At 41.2% G+C, this 24,602-nt stretch overlaps 1 protein-coding gene across 2 annotated transcripts; it reads left to right on the top strand.

Annotated features, from left to right (window-relative positions):
* The first annotated feature begins 437 nt into the window (after window positions 1-437).
* On the top strand, window positions 438-23,811 carry LOC149316591 (testicular spindle-associated protein SHCBP1L-like). 2 transcript variants are annotated; one of them, XM_089518731.1, is made up of 10 exons: window positions 438-691; window positions 2,858-3,003; window positions 5,120-5,334; window positions 8,593-8,679; window positions 14,584-14,802; window positions 20,166-20,271; window positions 20,683-20,836; window positions 21,164-21,414; window positions 22,801-22,923; window positions 23,056-23,811. In XM_089518731.1, exons 1-10 carry the CDS (start codon window positions 445-447, stop codon window positions 23,290-23,292), a joined length of 1,785 nt encoding a protein of 594 aa, XP_089374857.1. In that variant the 5' UTR covers window positions 438-444; the 3' UTR covers window positions 23,293-23,811. The 2 variants fall into 2 exon arrangements, with proteins under 2 accessions (XP_089374857.1, XP_089374858.1); XM_089518732.1 differs by having other exon boundaries at window positions 449-691; window positions 2,854-3,003; window positions 23,056-23,809.
* The last annotated feature ends 791 nt before the right edge of the window (window positions 23,812-24,602 follow it).

Below are 24,602 nucleotides of genomic sequence, written 5' to 3'. Positions count from 1 at the left end.
ATGAAGGGCAATTGGAAATCTCTCCTGGGTGGAAGGTTGAAATGGAGGACCTGTCCTGGAAAAAGAGGCTGTTTAGTCACCCTGTCCTAACTACAAAGGAGGAGAAGGCGCCACAAATTATAGGACACTCCAGAAAAATGTTGGAGAATGACCCAATAAATGCTAAAAACACTCCTATAAATGTAAAGCCATGCTTCTTAGTCCTGCTCAGAGCAGAGGACATTGGGCAATCCCTCCTGGGCAGAGGTTTGAAATGGAGGACATGTCCTAGAAAAGGAGGAGGCCCAATGACCCTGGCTCAGCAGTTCCAAGGCACTAATGATGGGACTATTTTCGGCTGGGTTTATATTAGCCGCGGAGGGAGACGGGGCTGATCACGGGACGTTCTGAGGCTGTAACGGATTTAGCTATTATTGTCCCTGGCTAAGTAGTTCCGGCTGGCGGATGAATCCCTGTAACGGACCAGAGGGGGCTCAGTGGGGTTGCAGAGGCAGCGATGGCGTCAAGTGCCCCCCAGGAGGAAGGAGGAGGAGGAGGGTCTCCAGAGGGAAGGAGGCCACCTCAAATGCCCAGAAGGAGGCAGGAGGAGGAGGCCCAGCCCCTTCCGTCGCAGTTCCCTTCCTACTTGCACACCCTGAGCGGAAGGGAGATGGTAGAGCTCTACTGCGACCGCCTCCTCCAGGGCTGCAAGGTTTGCCCCTAGTGGCGGGGAGAGGAACTGAGGCTGAGGGTGGGCAGTTGGTGGTGTAGAAACAATGCAGCTGGGTCCCACTTTAAGGGTTGGACTCCCATCCCATGGAATCACCAGATCTGTAGTTTTACAAGGCCCAAATACCCAACTTGATCATGGGGCCAATTAGCGTACTGCTTTGTTTTTGTTGTTATCCACCCTCGAGTCGATCTCAACCCATGGCAACCCTGTAGATGAGACATCTCCAAGACTCCCGATGCTCCACTGCTCTGCTCAGGTCCTGCAAAATCATACCCATGGCCTCCTTAATAGAGTCCATCCATCTGGCATGTGGTCTTCCTCTCTTTCTGTATCCCTCTACCTTTCCCAGCATTATTGTTTTTTCGAGTGAGTCATGCCTCCTCATTATGCGGCCAAAGTACGACAGCCTCAGTCTTCTCATCTTGGCTTCCAGAGAGATTTCTGGTTTGATCTGTTATAGACCCATTTGTTTGACTTCTTGGCTGTCCGTGGTAACCTCAGCACTCTTCTCCAGCACCACATTTCAAATGAATTAATTTTCTTCCTATCCGCTTTCTTAACTGTCTAGCAATCACATCCATACATGGTAACAGGAAATACAATGGCTTGTACGACTCCCCAACTAGCATTGTTAAAACTGAACTTGTCACCTCATCTCCATATCCACAAGGTTTTGAATGTCAATTTACATTCACTCACACAACCAGATTATATAGGTCTGTCTTTGGACTCACCAACAAGTAGATTCAAGTCTACAAAAGTTCATGCTACCAGGTTCTTTTTTCCATTTAGCCTTAAAAGGGGCTACAAGATCATTTCGTTTTCATTTTCAACCATTACTCCAATTAAACTGTGTGTCATAATATGCATTTCCAAAAAAGAAGATGACTAGAAACACTATTTAGCAGCTACATCACTGGAGCTGCTAAAGCATGTGAGGCATTTCAGTTGTCATCAGATTTCAGCCAGTAATTAGCCATCTAATTAAAAAGATTGTATGTACAGTGCTGTGTAAATTTACAGCGCTTTATAAATAAAGGATAATAATAATAATAATAATAATAATAATAATAATAATAATAATAATAATACATAGAAAACGTTCTTCAGTTGGAGCATAAGAGTGACTTGGTGTCATCTAGTAAAAAGTTTCTTACATTTGCGTTGCAATCTGTTTGTTGTATGTTTTTGCCTACCAGTTTTATAAATCTTTATAGCTCTTCACAAGTTTGTGCCTTTTAATATAATTTATCCTTTTTATATAATTTTATAAATTAGACATATTTTTGGGTGTATGAGACATATGGTCTCAAATGTAAGGTAGTTATAACAAAGAGAGCAGTTTTGTGGTGGACTATACTACCTTGAAGAAAAAGGGATCAATTGACACTTAATTGTTACAGAATGACAGGTGTTCATCTTACTACCAGCTGTATTGGTCTGGCTCCAGTGACTATGGGGCAAAACAAATGGTCAATATAAACAAATGTCCGGCCGGCTTCGAGGTGAGGCATTTACATGATGCAAAACCTGAAGCCGCCCAAAAACCTCTCCAAAGCCATGCTATGGGGAGAAAATCCAAACTATTTTCCACTTCTTCCCAGAAAGTGTGTGCCTTTGCTTGTACATCTAAATACAGTGATGCCAGGGTGGCTCCAAGGGGACACTCTTTCCAAACCCTAACCCTAATTGTGCATATAAATGCCTCATTGCAGTAGTGCATTTAGAAGGGATGGAGCTGCCATACCCAAGCGGGCCGTGGCAATGCCCCAAAGAGAAACCATACATCAAAGGGATGGCCTTCCAATGGGATCACTCCTGTGATGGTGTGCAGGGATTGGGGGGGAGAGAAGTAAAAAACAGTACCCGGCGGTGCAGCCTGAAGCATGTGGTCATAACATGCGCACTGCAGCTGCTTTGGGAGCCAGTGGTCTGGTTGGTGGGGACTCAGATCACTTTCAGAAAAGGCAGCTTCAAGCTGCTTTTTCCTGCCCGTCTGTTTTGCCCATATGACAGACTGAGAGAACTCAATCCTGTATTGGAGTAAAATAACACAAAGATTTTGAAAAATAATCATTTATAAAACTGAATAAAGTGAATAAGTTGGATAATATATATGTCTCCCTTATATTCTGTAAAAGGCAGAAGACACCCATGAGGCAATTAGTAAATATCTTCTGGAAAAGATGAAGATGAAGGAAAAATGGCTTGGCATCTGGAAGACCAATCCAGACCTTTTTTTGGTCACTTCTGAAGAAAGTCCCATACCATATCTTGGTGTGCTTGTTGAGGTAACAAAATCAAAGTTTAGTATTGATTTTACTGCTGAGATCAGTAACAAATGTATTAATAGTTTTAAAAGTACACTGCTTTTCAGGAAACTACAGTTTTTGACTAATTTTAAATGTTGCAGAGATAGCTGCTAGTCATGGGGATTTTCTGCTTCCTTGTGTCAGAAAATATTACAAATCTTTGTTTTTGAATATTCTAGTATTTCCATTACTGAGTTAAAACACTGCAAGAAGGGAGTTAAGTGGTTTAACTAGACTGTAAGCTTAATTGAACAGAGACTTAATTGTGTGTAAACCATCATAAGAGTATACTGTATGCATTCTGTTTTAAAGCAGCTTAATGGAACTATTTTAATGAATATAATTTAGCTCTGAACTGACTACAGCATATGCATATTACTATATAAAATGCCTTGTCACTCAGTAACCTTGTGTGTTGATTTTGATTATATTTTGAGAATGACTCCTAAAGCAGGGTGGGATTTGCACAGCCCTCCAAATGTTATTGTATGGCAACTCACAGCATCCTTCATCACCAACTATGCTGGCTAGGTATAGTAGTATATGTGGGGCAATAATATTTAAAGCCCACTTCACGGTCATATTTATCATGATGCCCTTGAATTGAAGAAGTGACATTTTAGCTTTCCATATGGCATTATGTATGGGATGCAGGCCAGTCCAGTGATGTGGCTTTGCATTGGAAAATTGGCCAGTGTCATAAATAGAGCATAATGTCATTTAAAGGCTGGCTTTTAGTTGGTGACATAAAGCAGGCATAAGTCCAGTTTTTGCCTGTATGTGTTGGGATGCTGTTGTTGTGGTTGCAGAGGTCAGAGTCTGTACCTCCCTGCACAACCATCCAAACCTCCTGGAGACCCACCTTTTCCATACTACCTTCCTTAGTCATGACCACGTATTGGTTGGAGGCAAGTGGTAGGATGGCTGAGAACCATCTGTCCCTGTGACTATTGGCAGATGCCCAATGCTGAAGGTATATCTCCATAAGTGTCCCCCAGAGGTCCTAGCAGATGGCATAGTCGCACATCTGACTGAAAGTACATAGCCAGACCTTACTTGGTCATTCTCTACTTGCCCCTCCATGGCAATGGTGGGGTCAGGCGCAGGAGGACAGGGAGTGCTGTGGGAGGGAGAGAGGAGACGTATCATGGTCCCTCAGTGTCTAAGCCAAAGTGCTTATTCTGTTTACCTTTACTAAACAAAACCTTTAATTTCTCAACAACTGAGAAGTATTTGAACTTAAAATGATTAGGAAAAAATACAGTCATTGTGGTTTAATTATTGTATATGAACTAATTCAAACTTTCAGGTGGAAATTATTTTCTTCACATGCGTTCACATTTTTTTTCATGTGTGTTGCATCCATTCATTGTTAGAAATAACAATGGACTGGATTAACCAGGAGCCAATCATAAGCACACAGAGAGAAATAGGAGATGTTAATGCTAACAAAGGTCCTAAACACACTGCAGAAATAATCCAGTTTGAGACCGCTTTAACTGCCCTGGCTCAGTGCTAGGGAATTATTCTGGCAACTGTAGTTTTGTGAGACATTTAGTCTTCTCTGTCAGAGAGCTCTGGTGCCACAGTAAACTACAGTTCCCAGGATTCCCTAGCACCGAGCCAAGGCAGTTAAAGTAATCTCAGATTGTGTGTTTTGGACCAAAGTGACCTATCCCATAAGAAAGATTTCTTATTCAATTTCCCTTGCTTGGTGTTTATATTGACTTAATTGTATCTTTGTTTTGTCCCTGTTGCTTTTCACACTTGTTTTTTTCTGTTCTTCTTGTTCCTTGCAAGTTAACCAATCCATAACATTTTTATTTATATATTTATAGAATAATTTGGCGTTTAACATCTCAATTTGCATCAGTATAACAGAGCAATCCTGTGGGGGACTTAAGTTGCTGAAATATCAGCATAACGTCTTTCATATCTTACAACCTCCCAGCCAGTGTATGTTGAATACAGATATATCCTATAAATTGGTTTTTCATATATTACGTAAAAAAATAAAATTTCTGAACATACTGACAACTACACATGCTTTATTTCTCTTTACATAATAATGATTTATTTCTTTGTTACATTTTAGGTTGCTTGCAAACTGCCCCAGAATCCCTCTGCTAACTTGAAACTTTCTGTCTCTATTGCTGAGCCCTTCTCCTCTAATATTGCCAATATTCCAAGAGCTTTCATTGATAAAGTTCTGAAAGAAATGGATCATTATGTGCCTCTTTTGGAAATCTATCCTGTTCAGGGGCAAGATAGTGCCGTGTCTGACATAGCCAAGGCTTTGGAAATTGTGAGGTATGCTTTTTCTTCAACGTGGTATTCAACAGGGTAGTAAATATGAAGGACGTGCCAAAATACAAACACTGTAGATACATAACCAAATATAATAATGATTTTAATTAAGGGCCAAAATATTTCTGGGAAATTGCAAACTCAGTTATTGCACTTTAGGAGAAATATTAGCCCAAGACGAGGGCATATGTTGTTCATAGTTCCTGCCATTGTCCATTTTGAATAAATCCCAGGTAAAACGTGATGTGAAAGATCTCTGCTTGTTGAGGCCTTGGAGATTTGTTTCCAGTCCATGATGCAGAATTCACTGGGATAGATAGCTACATGATCTGAGCCTACTTCCTCTTTTCTTTCTAAGGTTACAGAGCCCTAAAATACTAGAAACCTAACAACTCTTGTGATGGTTAGCTAACATCTGATCATCTTCCATACATTTTAAATTGTTATTTGATAGATTCTGGGTAATCAACATATGCTAGAAAGTACAAAGGTCCAAGAAAAAATTTGAAATACATATTACGGTATTGCACATTTCTGGCATTCTCTCAGCATGTACTAGTAATTTGGGTTTAGTCCTTCTTTGACATGTGAGCTCTAAAAGTTCACGTGTGTTATTTTATCTGGGCAACTGGAACTAGAATACTTTATTTCACATCTGTGCTCAACTGATCTCCATTTGGAGCCATAGCAAATGCAGAAATGTTAGATGGAATCCTCTTGGTTTGTCCCAAGTAGATTAGACCCATTCAGTGAATTGTTAAATGGTAAACACATAGGTAAATCTGATTGATCAAAGCAAGTGGCCTTAATTCTATTGCTAGTCCTACCTAATATAGACCCAAATAGACCAATTATTGACTGGTAACAGAATTCAGGCCATTATTCTCCCAAGCACTTGCTTTGATTCTTACCGTTAAGGTGACTTGCTTTGTATTATCTGATAGTTGCTTTGACTCATAATGATCCTGTCTCTTGTGTATATGTACCTTCAAGTTGCTTGTTGACTTATGGTCACCCTATAAATTTCATTACAATTTTTTTTTAAAAAATTGAGATTATTCAACAGCTATTATTTAAACATTATGTTCCACTTATGACTAAAGACTATTGAGGTTCAGTAGATATGTACAGTCTTTAAACCAATCTTCATATTTACAACAGAAGTGGGCATCGTTGTTTCCCAGATGTTGTTGGCCCATAACTCCTGGTATTTCTCACTACTGGTTTTGTTGGCTAGAGCTGGTATAGATGTCATATAGCAACTTCCAGAGCTGGACCATGTCAATCACTACCATGTCAGGATGCACAAGGAAGCCATTGAAATCCACAAACACCTGGACAATTTCAACCGGAAAGAAGAAACCCTTAAAGTGAACAAAATTTGGCTACCAGTCCTGAGGAATAGCAAAATTAGGACTCAGCAAATGCAAATGGGAAACCATTCAGAGTCAGGGGCTTTCCCAGCAGATAATGATCACCAATTAGCAGACATTAATCCTCGTTTGCATTAGCCTCCCAGGCTGAGGCCAGCCATCAACACAGAACAATACACATGCAAATCATTCCTGCATTCCCAGGCTCACACAGTATATATACACCCAACTTTTCCAGGCAAAGAATTCTCTGAAGATGCCAGCCACAGATGCTGGCGAAAGGTCAGGAAGAAATTTTTCTGGAATATGTCCACATAGCCTGAAAAAAAAACACAAAAAACTATGGATGCCAGCCATGAAAGCCTTCTTTCAATACATTCCTACTGCTGGTTTATAAGAGTGATATTTCTATTAGCTAAGCAGCAAACCAAATAATTTTCAAAAAATTCTATTTGATCCCATCATTTTGGAGAAGCTGAAAAGCACAAATACCAATTGGTGTTTATTCTGTACTAGCTGATCAGAAAAATGGTCTCTCTTCATCATAATAAAAATGTTCTAGCTTCTTTATTGTCCATTGTCATTTCATGTTATTTTCTGTTTGGTTCAGTCCATGTAAAAGTGCTCAGGCTGCCCAGATGTTGTGGGATTTCAATTCCCATCAGTTCCTGTGCAGAGGATGATGGGAATAGCTTGTTGTCGTATGCCTTCAAATTATTTCCAACTGATGGTGATCCTAAGGTGACCCTTTGCCTTCCTCTGAGGCTGAGAGAGTGTGGCTTGCCCAATATCATTCAGTGGGTTTCCCTGGCTGAACGGGGATTTGAACCCAAGGCTCCAAAGTTGTAGTTCAATGCTCCAACCACATCATCACAATGCTCCATCCTGACCTTGGGCAAGTCGCATGCTCTCAGCCACAGGAAAAGGCAATGGCAACCTCCGCTGAAGAAATCTTGCCAAGAAAACCTTATCATAGGATCGCCTTAGAGTCACCATAAGTCAGAAACAACACATGCACAATACATTTGGAAGGCCACGGGTTCATTAGCACAGTTGTCTAGGAACTAAATGTGCTCTGAGTGCTTTCTAACCTGCTGTGCTCACAGTCTCTTGGGAGTTGGTGCCATCAGTCAATGGAACAACTAAACATTCAGAAGCACTTGCTGCAGCTAGAAATGGGGAGACACCTGCAGAGATCACTGACTGTCTTGGAACAGTTTATTTAACATGGCAGAAATAGTGGAAAATAATTACGGTACTTGTTAAGAATATTTCAGAACAACTTGACGGAGAGCACGCGGGGCGGAAGGGACGGCACGTCCCATTCAATTGAATGGGCGTGCACGCCCGTGGCACCTGTGCACCGCCGTGCCACCGCGCCACTGTGCAAGAGCACCATTGTTTCCAATGGAGCTTGAGCATAGGCGGAATTTGCCTTAGGCGGAGGGGTCCGGAATGGATCCCCCGCGTAAAGAGAGGGCCGACTGTACTATAGCAAATCAAAGCAAAATGAAAACACAAACATAAAAGGATGAAGGATATTTTAACTGGCACATATCTTCCAGAAACTGCTCACAAAAGGATGGTTAAGTAGAGGAATAGTGAAGAAATAATATCCTATATCTAGGACAGCATGAGTGATAAGTTAAAAGATTTTAACAATGAAAGCAGCCTGTGCAGAAGCATTCTTCTAGACTGTATTGTACAGAAGTACTTATAGAACATGTTTGTGAAGTTTTATATTGCCTTTCCCTTATCCTCGCTCTTTTCTCTCCTACCAAGTTCTAAGTCTCTTAACAATTAAAGCTTCTAAACTATGTTACAGTATAATATACTTTGATACTCTGAAGTAACAGATCAAGGTCATGTTATTGTGCATCTCATTTAGGTTTTTCGATGACTTCCTTTGGAGAGAATGGGATGATGATGAAAATAGTGAGACTTATGCTGCACGGATAGAAGGGAGAATTAAGATGTAAGTACCTTTGTCAGACTTTGTTTTCATAAAAAGTGGAGGAAATGCAACTCCTATAGTAATATTTGACCAAGAAAAGAATAAGAATTTTAAAAAGTCACCAAATAACCACTTTATTACTTTGAATATTAACATGTTATGACGGCTGGGCTAGAAGCCTCCTCCCTGATATTCTGATATCACATATAATAAAGGAATATCATATGAAAACTTCCCTTTTGACTTTGAAGTGGTGCTGTTCAAAGCCAGAATTCTCACCTCATGGAGATTTGAAGACCTGGGAGGAAAGCCTGGAAAAATGTGGCGGGATGTTCTTCCTGAAGCATTTTTTAAACTGGAATAGTTGAAAAAAATGGATTATAACTTTTTGTTTTAGAATTATGAATAAATATTTAAGACATAGTTTTCACATATTTACTGCCCCAAATCACTTAAAACTATGTAAGTACAGAGTTTTTTGGTAAGATTTTATATACCATATAGATGGTTACAGTACCTAGTCAAAGAGCCAAAGCACATGTCCTGCTTCCAAAATGGGTGCCACTGCAGTCCCAAATCAGGCTGCTGCTTCTGGCCACTTTGGGGGTGTGTAAATGACCCCCCCCCCCAAAAAAAAAACAGGTGGAATATGAACCAAGTCCATGCTTTGTTTGGCACAGCAGAGTTACTGAGGGGGTGTGAATTGCACCAGGTGATACCCCAGAAGTGAGGTGACACCCCAGGATGCGGGTGACACGCGGTTGTCTCCCTGCCTTCCGTGGGCATTGTTTTGGCTTGCCTGGTGGGGCTCTCCTCCTGCAAGAGATGCCCGAGCCTTCACCGACATTCCCCCAGGCTGCTCCGGCTCTCCCTAGCTCTCCCTAGGTCTAAGTGGTCCAGACGCCCCACCCACCCCAGAAGTCCTGCCCCCTGCACCAGGTATCACCCATTGCACAGACCTAGGTTTACTTTTCTAGTTGTTTTTATGGGTGTATTAACTTTTGTGTGACAATATGAGGAACCAGTAGAAATAACTAATTACCTTTGTTTTACTAATGCAGACAATTTCTTCTATTTTTATTGAGGATTCTTTGCTTGCTTCTCATAAATTAGCAAAACAAAAGAGGGTCTTTATAGTTCAGGAACTTGTAAGCTCTATTTATAACAAAAATAAAAATTTAAAAAATTCAGTTTATAATTTTTTTCTGAATAAACAGCACTTTCAACATATAAAACGTATTTTTTATGCCTAACCAAGTTATGTGTAGTGTGTTTTATATTCTAAAGTCTATATTTACATTATACTCTAAAGTTTTTGTATATAAAAGGTGCTAGCACTGCATTCCCCCCTCCCATTTTTTCTGTAATTGCTTCCTCTCTCACTTGGGTGGGAAAACAGGTTCTTCTTCGTGGTCTCTGTGCCTCACACAACTGGGTTTTGCACCCACACAGATACTCCATTAGGAGAGCTGAAAAGCTGAGCAGATTGGCGGGAAGCCCCCCCTTCCCATGTACTGAACATGTCCAATCTCGCCACTCTAGCTCATCATTCAGTTCTCTTTCGTCCGCCGCAAGAGAAACACGCCTCTCAGACTGCTCTTCACTGAGTCCTCTCCTGTACAGTAGAATTACTGTTTCTTTCTTTTTTGTCTTTTTCTTGTGAACATTGACCTTACAGAGCTTGAAGTGAGGTTTTTTATTATTTTTCTCCACCCGGCTGGGTGCCTTGCTTTTGCACCTCCTATGGTTTCCAAATCTTTGTGTAAGCTCTGTGTGTTTTGTAATAGAAAGGTGACCCTCACTGATGGACATTCTAAATGCCTTTTTTGTTTAGGTGAGGGCTGCATTGCTGAACACTGGACTATTTGTCATTCTTTCACCAACACAACTATTCACAAGAGGGCCCAACACCTTAAACGTTTTTGCTGGGAGCAATGGCTTTCTTTTGCTGAGAAGTATTCTTCTCAAATTGATCCATTGGCTTTGATATCCATTTCCAAGCTCCCTAGAATCCCTAAGCTGTCCCACAAGTCATCTACAGCATCATCTTCTTCTTTGACATTGACTTCTCCGACTCCAAAGGTTCCATTGTCGACCTCGCCTTCTTTGCTATCAAGGCCCTCGGTGTTGAGCGCTTTAGTGGCAATCTCCTCAATATCTGAGGAAGTTGTTCAGCCATCTGCTCAGCCCTCTTCACTGCAGGAGGTGTCTTTTGCTTCTCAAGAGAAGCCACCTCATAAGACCAAAAGATGGTCTAATGCGTCTGGCGACCATGATGCCAAGAAGGCCAGCGGAAACACAAATCTAAAGCACTTATTCTGTTTTCCACTGCTACTGAGCCTCCTTCAGTCTTGATTGCTTCTTCGACCCTGACAACTACTCGGATCTCTGTGTCGGTCTCCACAGCAGCAAGTTCTTTGGAGAGTCTTATGGCCTTCTTGCTCCCAACATTGCAGCCAACACCAGGTGTTCAACCCCCCATCTCGGTCTCCTGTAGAGACTTGACATCGGGGATTTTGACCTCAGCATCTCTGAGTGTCATGGTATCATTGACCTCAGTGTCTGTTCCATCTCTGTTGCATTTGGTCTCTCCATTGCCACTGATACCTGCCTCGGTGCCGTTGTAGATCTTTGCATTGCTCTGGCTTACCAACTGTCATTTTCACCTCAACGCCATGAAGTGTCTCCAACTCACTCTCATTACTCCCCAACACCACCATGGGTTCGTGCTGACCCCTTGACATTATCTTCAAGGCAGGGCTATAGAGATTTGCCATACATCTTGGCATCATACATTGACCAATATTGAGCCAAGGATTACTGGCGGGAACACCAGACTTCTTACCAGAGATCACTACCACCACAGAGAGCTTTATTATGATTCTTCCTCTCGATATTGACCTTGCTCTCAGTCTCGATCTAGCTCTCCATACAGTGCTCATCGGTCCCAGCTTGAATCCCGACTGTATTATGATACCACCAAGGTGCCCTTGCCTTTGCCTCACACTACTGCTACGGTGTCTTGGCCACCACTGTCCCTAGTCCCAGTGGTGAAGCCAACGGCCCAAATTCCATTGTTGACATCGATTCCAACTCGATTCCTGCAGCGATTCCAATTGTGTTCATGATGTTGCTGCCTCAGTCTGCGCTTGTTCCTACCACCATGCAGGCTTCTCAGCTTTCTACTCCAGCAATTTCTCCACAGTCGACTGAAGAGTCAGCATATGACACTGAGTTGTCACCAGGCTTGCCTTCCCCTGTTATCATGTCACCCCAAGAGAAAGTTGAAGACACTAACACTACACCTCAATCACCTAATGAGGATGTGCAGCTCTTCTTTGATGTTGTCCAGAGAATGACTTGGGCCAGAGGTCTGCAAGTCAAAGCTCCTCCTCAACCAGCAAAGGATCCTGTATTTCAAATTGTTGATTCCACTGCAGTTTCACCAGCAGTCCTGCCCTTTCTGGCATCACTGTCCGATGTCATGAACTCTCTCCTGGACAAAACCATCCTCTGCCCCACCTGCTTAAAAGAAAACCGAAGGCCTTTACAAAGTTCAGCCTGACACTGCACCTTACCTCTTTACCCACCCTACTCCAAATTCACTGGTGGTTGAATCTACATCTAAGTCTTCTGGTAAGGTACACTCTGCCACAGTTGACCAGAAAGGTAGACGCCTTGACATCTTTGGGCATTGCTTTTACTCTTCAGCTGCCCTGTCTGCCAAGTTTGGTAACATGCAGGCTTGCATGAGTGCCTATCAAAAATTCCTGTGGAATAAAATGGCAGCTTTCATTTCATTCTTGCCTGAGGATCAGAAGGTGGCTGCCCTAGATTTCTATACTGAGGCCCTCTCTTTGGTGAACCACAAATTCACTCTGCTAGGCACTTGGAGGATTGTGCTGCCAAATTTATTTTGGGTGCAGTTGCGCTCCTTCATTATGTGTGGCTTATGTCCACTGACCTCACAAATGAAGCTAAAAAATACACATAGAGGACATGCCATTTGAAGGTGAAGGCCTTTTTGCAGCCAAGACTGACTCTTTGTATACCCTGGCCGAAGCCTGCCTTACAGGCAAGAGGCTAGTTGTCACTGACCAGAAACAACAATACCGCAAGCAGCAGTGGTGTTCTCGGCCTACCTCTTCCAACTATTCCAAATCCCGATCTGTTGGCTCCACTCAATATAGGGGATCTTCTCAACAGTCCTTGAGATGATTTTACAAACAACGCTACCCTACCAGCAAAGACAACAACAACAGTCACAATCCTCCAAGAAATCATTGTCCTTAAAAGCCTGCTTTTAACAGCTTTTCAAGGACACCACCATTATCTCCACCAGCCTTTCCAGGTCCCTCTCCACAGGTACCTGGGTTCTCACCATTGTATGCCTGGGCTATGCCATAGAGTTTGCAAATATTCCACCTCTTGGCGTTTTATGTTCTACCCCATCTTTCCCTCCTCTCCAAGGGGAGATCTCCTCCCTTCTTGACAAAAGTGCCATTCAGTGCATCCCGGACAGGTGCAGGATGGGTGGCTATTTCTCCAAATACTTCCAGTGTCAAAAAGAGATGGCAGATTCTTTCCCATACTCAGTCTCAGGGGTGTCAACCGCTACATCACTCCACGCAAGTTCAAGATGGTGACCCTTCAATCCATCCTTCCCTTCCTTGATTGCGGGGATTGGTTCGCATCGATCGACCTGAAAGATGCTGATTTTAACATCACCATCCGGCCTCAACATCGCAAATTTCTGTGTTTTGAAGTAGATGGAGATCTCTTTCAATATACCACCCTTTCCTTTGGCCTTTCCATCATCCCTTGGGTGTTCATGAAGTGCATGGCAGTGGTCATCTCCTATCTGCGCATTCAGGGGATCAAGATTTTTCCTTACTTGGACGATTGGCTGCTGGTGTCATCCTCTCATACGCAGTTGTTTCAAGACATCCACACTACTCTCTCCCTCTCTTCTCACCAACTTGAGCCTCACAGTGAATCCCTCCAAGTTTATCTTGCAACCAGTTAAGGTGATAGAGTATATAGGCATGTCTCTGGACTCTGTCATGGCTCAAGCCTACTTACCTATCAGATGGGTGGAAGCCCTTTGGGCCGATCTTCAATCTGTCCTCCACATGGACTTTCATATAGCGAGAGACATCCAACGTCTTCTAGGCCCAATGGCCTCTAATATGAACATGACTTACTTAGCATGCCTCAGATTCTGCCCGCTGCAAGAATGGTTTCTCTCTGTTTTTGACCACCGCAACAACAGTCACTCCAAAAGATTGACACTCCCTTGACATGTCTGTGCCTCCCTTCGTGGTCTCAGCCTTCCACATTTATCTAGTATTACCAGCTTGATTCCAGGTCTCGTTGGGATGGCAGCTTTGACCATGCCATTCTCTCTTCTATTCTCCAGTTGCCTTCCCACCTGCCACAGATAAGCTTTTTAGTCACCCATATGTGAGGCACAGAAACCACGAAGAAGAAGAACAGGCTTCTTACCTGTAACTGTGGTTCTTCGAGTGGTCATCTGTGCTCTCACACAAACCCACCCGACCTCCCTTCAGTCAGGTCCCTGCTGATTTCTTGTGGTGGATTTAAACTGAAGGAGGAGCAAGATTGGTGGGATTATGCATGCTCAGTATACGGGAAGGGGAGGGGCTTCCCACCAATCTGCTCAGTTTTTCAGCTCTCCGAGTGGAGTCTCTGCACAGGCGCAAAACCCAATTGTGTGAGGACACAGATGACCATTCAAAGAACCACAGTTACAGGTATGCAACCTGTTCTTTTCTTCCCATAGCTTTTAAATTGCCATAAATTTTGCATTTATGTCATCTCATCTACAGTTTGTAAGAATGGAGACTCAATTTTCTTGTATAAAGCTTCAAAAGGAGATGTTCTAATTTTGTTAACTCTTCATAGTTGGTGTGATATTCAGAATGGGATTATTCCTGCTCCAATTGCTCATCGTTTTATAAGAAATCTTGAAAAGTACAAGAGCATGCATTTGGAATTGATTCATTACCAAAGTAATATTAAAGAAGAGCCGACACCAGAAGAAGCAATTGAATGTTGGAAAAAATATTATGAATTAATAATGATATGTGGATTATTAAAAATATGGGAAGAATTACGTCTAAGGTAATTTCATTTGCCATATATTTTAAAAACAACAATGGGCTGTTAAAGTAAAATGATATTGACTGCTGTTCGAATATTTGCTTTTAATGTCTATCATTTTGTTTATTAATTGTAAATATAGTCATCTTGGTACTAAATTTCATAACAGTCCTATATGTGTCTGCTCACTACTAGTTCCTGGGATTAACTGCAAGGTAAGTGGCTATTAGACTGCAGCCTTAGATGTTTATAGGCTGTTAAAATTGGAATCACAGCAGCTGGTTCAGAGCCCCATATTCTTGAGTAACTGTGGTATATGTTCTTGTAATGCTAGTAAGATTCATCCAATTGTTTTAGATTTGTAGTAGATTGCTGATTTTCTTAGAAAGGTAGTTCCATAACCATTGGTTGAACACATTTTTTCCATGCACCCTTATGCTTTAATCCCAAGCATCTCCAGTTGATGGATCTGAAATAGGGGAGCTGGGAGCCTCCCTTCTCCAATCAGAGGCCTCCTAGTCTGAATCTGCAATGCAGAAATAATTCAGTTTAATATTACTTAAACTGCCACAGCTCCATCCTATGGAATCCTGGGATTTGTAGCATTTGTAGATTTCTTGTGGCATCAGAGCTGTGACTAAGAAGGCTAAATAGCTCACAAAATTCTGAAATTCCATATCATTGAGCCATAGCAGTTAGTGGTATCAAACGGCATTATTTCTGTAGTGTAGATTCAGCCCTAGCAGCATATTATATAGCCAATGAAAAGCAGTTTGAGCTCACTATTTCTGTACTAGCCACATGCTTTTTTCTTCTGGTTTTGTACATATATTCCAGGATAATATATGGAAGGACCATACCGGTAAATCAAATTTCACTTTAAACAAAAAATGTATTGGGATGTGTTTAAAATAATTTCTGCTTTCATTGCCAAAAATATGGATTATAAATAAACATACTTGGAAAAGGAAGCTTCCATGATAATTTTGAAGTTTCTTACAGTATAAAAGTTGAACAATAACTGAAGAAGGTTTAGGAAGAAAGTGCCAAGCCTAATGCTGAACATTAAGAAAACAAAAATAATGACCACAGAAGAGCTACAACTTGGACAATGGGAAAATTCAAATACTCAAAGAATTCCCATACCCTGGATCAAAGATAGACCAGAACAGAAACTGCAGTCAAGAAATCAGAAGAAGATTAAGAATGGGAAATGGCAGCTATGAAGGAACTAGACAAGATCCTAAAATGCAAAGCTATAATTCTGAACACTAAAGTGAGGATCATTCGAGCCATTGTATTCCCCATCTCCATGTATGGATGTGAGAGCTGGATAGGAAGAAAACTCATTTGAGACGTTGGGCTGGAGAAGAGTGCTGAAGATACCATGAGTGGCCAAAAAGCCTGAATTCTTCCTGGAAGACAGGATGACTAAATTGAGACTGTTGTATTTTGGCCTCTTCATGGGAAGGCATGAATCATTAGAAAAGACAATCGTGCTGGAAAGGCAGAGGACAGTAGAAAGAGAAGAGGACCACATGGCAGATAAGTCTTTAACCTGAAGGAGTGTCTTTTTTGGTTATGTATCCAACACTTAAATCCATAGAGATCACAATCAAAATCAGGCAACACATCACATTCGGCTCCAGTAGATAAGAAAGAGGTTGGATATCTTTCGAAAGAAATTCTACTCTTCAAGAGCACTGACTGTGAGAGTGGAAAATTTACAGTCCGCATATGAGCTTATCAAAGTTTCCTCTGGGATAAAATGTTATCTTTTATTCCTCACATCTATTGGCCACACAACAAATACAGTCTGCTCATTATACTGGAGACTGTGCAGCTAAAGTAATGTCTGGTGCAATAGCTCTGAGAAGATATGCTTGGCTGAGATCAACTGGCCTATTAGAAGACACATAGTGGAAAGTAAAGCATCTGCCATTTAATGGTGATTATGTCTATGACAGCAAGACTGATTAATCTTTCGATCACCTCTGTAAGGCAAGTCTAACTGGGAAAAAAGATGGGTTTTGGAACCCAGAAGCAACAGTACCATCCTTACATATCTCAGGGGTAATGACAATCATCTACATATTCCAGATCAATGTTGCCTTCCCATATAACATCACAACAATAATCTTTTCCACAAAGACGTCAATATAAGTAACAATGGCCCTGTCCAGATGGGCCTTACGTGACGTCCTCGTCATGTGCTAGGGTTGCCCCGGGGCGCTCTGCCCACATGAGCCCTAACTTTCGCACGTGATGAGGATGCAATCATGGCGGCTTCCCGTCCACATGCGCATCGCCTCCAAACGGCACAGCATGGCGCGTGTGTGACGCCCTTGCACCGTCCCAGGCTGCTTATGGCGGCCTGGGCACGGCACTGGAAGGAGCTCCGAAATGGAGCTCCTTCTGGAGGAGCACCTCTTTCCTGCAGCCACCAAACGGCTGTGGGAATGAAGCTGGGAGAAAGGAGCCAAGCGGTGCCTTTCTCTCCTGGCTGTGGCTCCTGAGGTGTCCTGGGGCACGAAGCCCCAAGGACACCCCTTTTCGGGACTAGGGAGGAGCAGCATTTTCCGCTTCTCCCTGGTCCCGAAAAGCGTTGTGGCTGCCCTGGCCCCAATCCGTGCCTCAATGGAGCAGCTGCAGGCCGCCCCAAAGGGGCGGTCTGTACCCCGCCAATGTTTTCAACCAATGGTATCTAAGAATCATACACATATTCCAAATCCACATTTTGACTTTTTGGATCAGATAACGCTGCAGCCAATTCTATCTCAGGATTCCAGACTATTCTGCTATTATTCCACTTGACAAAACATCTCCACAGATTCTTGTACATTAACCATCATATGGCTGGGTTATACTATAGAGATCTCAAGTATTGCATTCGGCATATTCTGTGACACTCCTCCATCCATGCCTTTGATAGAAGAGATTTCTGCTCTGTTGCAGAAAGTGCCATAGAAAAACTGCTAGCTCATGGCAAGAAAGATGGATATTTACCATGGTATTTCATGCTCCCAAAGAGAAACTGAAGTCTCTCTGAAGATGCCAGCCACAGATGCTGAGGAAATATCAGGAATAAACTCTTCTAGAACATGGACACATAGCCTGAAAAACCCACAAAAAACTAGAGACTGAGGTCTTCGTCCCATCATGGATGTACGTGGCATTAACAAATACGTATCACCACACAAGTTCAAAATGGTGACACTTCATTCCATTCCATCATTCCTCAGGAAGGAGGATTGGTTTCATCTATAGACCTATGGGATGCGTACTTTCATATGGGAATCAGAACACAAGATCAGAAGTACCTTCATTTTACAACAGAGGTTGTGATGGGACTTATATCAGTACAAGGTTCTCCTAGTCAGTCTTTCCATGGCACTAAGGTTGTTCACCAAATGTATGGCAGTGGTCATCTCTTTTCTAAGAACTCAAGATGTGCAGATTTTCCTATATTTAGACATTGGCACCATATTCTGGGACGTTTGCTTCATTGCATAGATCATGAAAAGAACAGGTTGTGTATTTGTAACTGATTCTTCAAGTGCTCATCTCTGCCCTCACACAGACACGCCTTAGCACCCTAGTTTTGGGTCCCTGTTCATTTATTATTCGTGGACTTTGAGCTAATAGTAGTTTGGTGGTTGGAACATGTGCAGTAGGAGAGGGGGAAAGGAGTAACTGTCAAAGCTACTCAGATCTAGAAACAGAAGCCCGGTACAAAGATTTAGGTTTGGGAGCGTGGAATATCTGTATGCTCCGTGCTCTCTTTGCACCATTTTGACACACTTGCATTTAGATGGTGCATGCTTCAATGATGTCCCTTATGTGCTGCCTCTAATCGGCGTGCCACACGAGGGATGATGCACCGCTGCTCCATGGCGCTATTGCCACCTTGACAGCAGCACAGATAGGACCTGTATTTTGTGGCTCCTTTTTGGGGCGCATCGTTGCCGGCACCATACAGTCACTGCAACAATTATGTGGGGCAGAAAGGGGTGGTGTTTTGCCACCCTTTCCTGCCCATCTGTTCTCCTCCAGAGTTTCTGAACAGGCGCATACTCATTTGTGTGAAGGCACAGATGACCATTCAAACAACCACAGTTACAAATAAGCAACCTATTCTTTTCATGATCTATGCAATTACAGGTTTTGTAATCTATGAAGCATACACTGAATTCCTTTTGAAATTCTTTGCTGCATTCTACTATCCAACACATATTTATTCTATGAACCATAGGTGTCTCTTCCTTTCCTGAACCCTTGGGCATCTGGCATTTCTTGTTCTATATACAGTAAGCTTCCTTATTGCAGAATGTTTTGCATCACTTTGTATGCAGGGGGAAATAGTGGGATGGTCCCGTGGTTACTGAAATTCTTGTTGTCCCCCTTTTTGAGGATTGGAATGCATATTGAGCATTTTCAATCTGTGGGCCATTGTTATGTTTTCCACATTTGTTGTCCGATTGTAGTTAAGACTAGAGTGGATTCTGTCTCTATGAACCGAAGCAGTTCCGTTGGTGTGCCATTTGTTCATGGTGATTTATTTCTGAGTACAGCCTATACTTCACTTTTTAAAAATAGGGGTTTGTCTTTGTATGTTTCTTCTTTAAATGTCTCTGTCATTCTTTCATCTCTTTTATACAGTTCATCAGTGTATTGTTCCCATCTTCTTTATAGTTCTATTTGAGAATGCAATATGTTCCCCTGTTGGTCGTCGTAAAGCATCCCCACTCTTGGTTTAAATTTCCCTTTGATCTCTTAGATCTTGTGGAAGAAGTCTCTTGTTCTTTCTTTGTTTCTGCTGCTATTTCATTACCTTGATTATTATAGTAGTTGTCTTCATCTCTGCACACAAGTTGTTGAACAGTTGTATCCAGGGTTTTGGCTCTATTTCTGTCACATTTTTTGGTTTTGTCTTATATCCTTGACTGTTTGAAGAGTTTCATCTGCAATCTATTGAGGCATATCTTTCTTTTTGGTTACAGATAGTGTCTTTCTATATTCCTCTCTGACAATATACCTGGCTTCATTCCAAAGTTCCTCTGGTTCGCAATTATTCAGGTTTAGTGATGCAAATCTCTTTTTTTCCATTTTGTCTTTAAGTTCCATGAGGATGTTCTTCACATTATCTTTTGGCATGCTGGTTGGTTTAGCATTCTTCTTTGGTTTCATTCTCAGGGTTTCTAGTGCCAGACATTCCTGGCATGTTCATTTTTTATAGTGACATTGTTCAGTCCTAAATATCTGCATATTTTTAAATCTGAAACAAATAGAGTGGTATGTGTACTTGAGGCTAGCTTGCTTAATATACATCCACAGAATGCTTTGTTTAAAAATAATTGCAGTTTAGAGTTCATTTTCAATTTCAGGGTTCATGGACCTGTTACCCCAAGGATATTGAAAAGAAGGAAAGGACACAGAGAAGACAAAAAAACTATAACTTATATTGTTGCAAAAACCATGACAGAAGAAATGGTAAGGAATTATTCATATACAGAAGCATCCAAGTGGCTGATTGCCCATGCTGTTTGCTGCTTCTGCTGCCTCCTCCTCCTGTTCTTCTTCTTCTTTCTATCTCTTCTCTCCCTTCCTCAAGCTATGTAGTGTCTAACTTTCCTTAGCTATAATGTGCAGAATTGTTCTACCTAACAGCAGACTCAGTCTGGTTGGCAAAGGAGATAAAGACCAGTATTTTTGTGTTGATAAGATATTTTGTTGTCACAGTCAGTGATTTCAGAATATCTTTATTGTGACTGTAGTGTTTATAATTAAATTATATGTATTTTTCAAATAATTACTCATTTCTGATTTATAAATGGAGTTGTAACAGTTTTTGATGTTGACGTAATTCCCCTTTTTCACATTCTCTCTCTCTCATATATCCAGGTTAGAGACTTATCTTCCAATATACTTACTGAACAACATGATAACTTAAACTCTGCTTTGGACAGCTGTTATAGTGGAGATCATGTCCTTCTCTTCCCTGGAGAATATAAGGCAGCAAGCCTTTCAATGTTAACTGAAGATATTATTATTAAAGGTCATTATTTATCTTTTTTTTCTATTCTATTTACAGTTACCAGATTAGAAGCAGCTGCTATGATTTTTAATGAACAGATTAAGAAAAGGTAAAAAAATTTAACAGATGGAAAGCTGATTAAAACACGAATCATTTAAAGTTTTCTGTCAAGGCAGTTCTTGTTTTTATCTGTTGGAGAGACATCATGTACATGAAGCATAATATACATAGTACAGGTGAAGCAATTGTGGCAATGTGCAGCACTGCACAATCATTTGAAATAGCAAATAATCACTTTAAAAGGAGTGAGACCTAGTGTTAATAACTAAAATATCCTATTTTGTTTAGGAGCTGGAAGACCAGAGGAAATTATAATTACTTCAGAGCCTGATCATGAGAGCTTTGTAGTATCCAGGGCCCAAAATGTGAAATTAATGAATATTACCTTAATACAACAAGGGACTGTTGACGGTATTGTAGTCGTAGAATCCGGACACACAGCTTTGGAGAATTGTGTACTGAAGTGTGATGGAACTGGCATCTGTGTATTTGCAGGAGCTTCTTTGACAGTTATAAACAGCGAGATTACTGGAGCTCAGGTACTCTTTCAGTTCAGCATATGATGCAATATGTATGTATGAGTATAAAATGTTTGCATAAAACAGTGAGTATACTTACAAAAAATATGGATTGTTCAGAATTTAGTTCTATTTAATTCCAGATATGTGTATATATTTTTATTGGAAGGGGGAAATTCATGTTGCAAAAATTTGACTACACAGAGATGCTTTACAAATTTCAGATTTTTCTAGGCTTTCTAAAATTGTGTAACATATTTTAGTAAAAGACCACCCTAAATATGAGGAGGCCTCCCTATTAAATGCAGGATGACTACTAAAGGAGATTTTCAATGCAGCTTCCTTTCCATTCTTTGGCTTGTATATGTTTTCAATTGGACTGATCATTCTGTTTCCTATCTCTAATCAAAGTCTGTGTAACTCCATTGGTTTTCTATCATTGCACTCCCTATTTGAGTTGTGCCTCTCATTTTTCCAACTTGGGTTGCATCCACATTGCAGAAATAATCCAGTTTGGCACCTCTTTAACCTCTACAGTGCTATATAAATAAATGTATTATTATTATTATTATTATTATTATTATTATTATTATGGTAATTGATGTTTTGCGAGACATTTGACCTTTTCTGTCAGCTCTAGTGCCACTATACAAATTACAGTTGCCAGAATTCCACAGCATTGAGCAATGTCAATGAAAGTGGTGCCAATTTGGATTATTTCTACAGTGCTCATATGGCACTCTGATGGTGCAAAGTGGATTAAAATCAGGGTTTTAAAAAACTGGAAATAGTCACCATTCTCTTCACCTACACCTCATACTTACTAATAGGTAACTGATAGTTGTCAGAAGAGGCCATATGTAATTTGTTACATAGGCCTCCGCTTGCCAAGTATTTAGAGATTTCAGATTATTTATATGTTGCATGCTTATACTTCTGTCTAGTTTCTACAACATATGTTTTAACAATTAACAGCCAAGGTGCACAATCCTCATTCCTATCATTCTGAGGTCCAAAACACGCTGCAGAAATAATCCAGTTTGAGACTGCTTTGACTGCCCTGGCTCAGTGCTAGGGAATCCTGGGAATTGTACTTTATTTTGGCACCAGAGCTCTCTGATAGAGAAGGCTAAATATCACCCAAATGTACAGTTCCCAGAATTTCCTAGCATTCAGCCAGGGCAAGTAAAGCAGTCTCAAACTACATTAGTTCTGCAATGTGTTTTGGATCCATATCCCTCAAAAAAGCTCTTCTCTAAATTGATAATCACAGTGCTAGATGCTTCATAGCAGTTTCTTTTTGCTCATGCAAAACATTGACATTCTGCAGTGAACAGTTATTCTTGTCGGTCACAGTAACATTAAACTAAGAGGGATTTTGTTTTTGTTTTTGCTTTTTGCATTCAGGGTGCTGGAGTTGAGTTATATCCAGGAAGCACAGCTATTTTGGAGGGTAATAACATTCACCACTGCAATAAGTTTAGAACCTGTGACCCCTCTGGTAGTAAACTTGGTGGCATTAATATTAAGGTAAATCATTGTGGATTGCAACTCTTAATAATGCTTTGGAAGAGAGGTAGAAGCAGGGGGATGTAAAGCTGAATAAATTGACTAAACTGCAAAAGACAAGTGTTCATAAACAAAATTTTGATTCCTTAACAGGTCCTTCCACTTCCTAAGCTAAGGATGAAAAACAATCATATTCACAATAACAATGGCTATGGAGTGACTATTATTAAGCCTTCTGAAGAGTTCTCTGCTACAACGGAAGGAACAGTGGCATGTGCTGCAGCAGGAGATGGGGAAGAGTCTGTTTCCAAGTTAATGCAGGAACTGAGCCTTGACATGAGCACTAATATACTAGAAGAGAACGCTAAAGCCATCACCATCATTAACTAAAGTTGCAGACTGCACATAATTAATGCAGGAGCTGAGCCTTCAGATGAACACTAATATACTAGAAGAGAACGCTAAAGCCATCACCATAGTTAACTGAAGCTGCAGATGTTTGCTTTGATATATTTGGAAAACTTACTTCATTAAAAGACACTACTAAGTGTGTTCTTACTATGGATACTGTTAAAATATGGAATATTAGTGCCATACTTACCATATACACTCAAGTATAAGTCAACCTCATGTAGAAGTCAATGACATGTTTTGGGGCCAAAATTGTGTATTTTGATATGACCCATAGATAAGTTGAGGGTAAATCTTAGGGACACAGAACAAAGAACCTAAAGGATGAAGCAAAAGAAAACAATGCCAAAGAACATACAAAATTCCAGCAGGCTCAATCTTAAGGCTGGACGTATGACAGAGTGGGCAGGGGATTAGTGCTTCCAGAGCAGATTATACTCTTGCCTTTCACCAGGGGATTGTGCCTTTTTTAAAATAAGAGTTAAGATATAGTACTTGCACTGACCTGTGGATAAGCTGATTCAGGTTTTTTGGGGTAAATTTTTTGACCTAAATTTCTAGTGTTATACATGAGTATGCACAGTAACTGTTTCTAAATAAAGAGAAAGCTCTTTATAGCTTGATGAAAACAGAGAATTTAAATTTAATTTCCCATTAACAGATATCTACACCAAAAACTAAAATTACATTTGCTAGCCTTAAAGATAAAAGGACTGTAATTTTAATTCTAAGCCTGCCTTTCCAAGTGTAACTACTAGTGGTGTCCTTGTTTAGGAAAGTAACCTCTTTGGGGTTCTATGATACACATACGCAGTGGTGACACACCCCAGGAAAGGAGCGATGCCCAGTAAGCCCCCCGACGCCATCATATCCCCTGCAGCCTTGCCTTGTACTTCTGAGGAGAAGGATGACACAAGGAGTAGAGAGTGTGCACCGCTCCAGGAAGTTCTGCCCCCAAAGCCCTATCCTCAAAGCCCCGCCACTACAGGTGACACCCACTGCAGGGACGCCACTGCACATATGCGTTATTCTTTGCTTCTTATTTTTTTAATGGTGGCTCCATCTCTTCTCCAGTGAATATGAATCACCATTTATTTATCTGGAGTATTTTTACCCTGCTCTTCAGCCACAAAGGCTCTCAGAGTGACTTACAATCCTCCCCCCCCCCCCCCCACTGTTCTCCTCCATTCCTTTTCATCTGCTGCAGTTACAGCAGCACATTGTGCATTTCTCTCCACAACACTCTCAAGACTGCTAAGAGAATGGCTCTTTTTTCCCTTCCCTTCTGC

This window comes from Sceloporus occidentalis, unplaced genomic scaffold (genome assembly GCF_023333645.1).
Source record: "Sceloporus occidentalis isolate IW3139 unplaced genomic scaffold, rSceOcc1.0.p SCAF_3, whole genome shotgun sequence".
Taxonomy (NCBI): Eukaryota; Metazoa; Chordata; class Lepidosauria; order Squamata; family Phrynosomatidae; genus Sceloporus; species Sceloporus occidentalis.
Note: the sequence above shows the minus strand (reverse complement) of the source record. Positions and strands in the feature narration are given on the sequence as shown.

Coding starts and splice junctions, on each gene's coding strand:
- LOC149316591 (XM_089518731.1), top strand. CDS start 445: ATGAATCCCTGTAACGGACCAGAGGGGGCTCAGTGGGGTTGCAGAGGC. Junction 20,272..20,682: donor AAACCATGACAGAAGAAATG/GTAAGGAATTAT, acceptor TCATATATCCAG/GTTAGAGACTTATCTTCCAA. Junction 22,924..23,055: donor TTGGTGGCATTAATATTAAG/GTAAATCATTGT, acceptor ATTCCTTAACAG/GTCCTTCCACTTCCTAAGCT.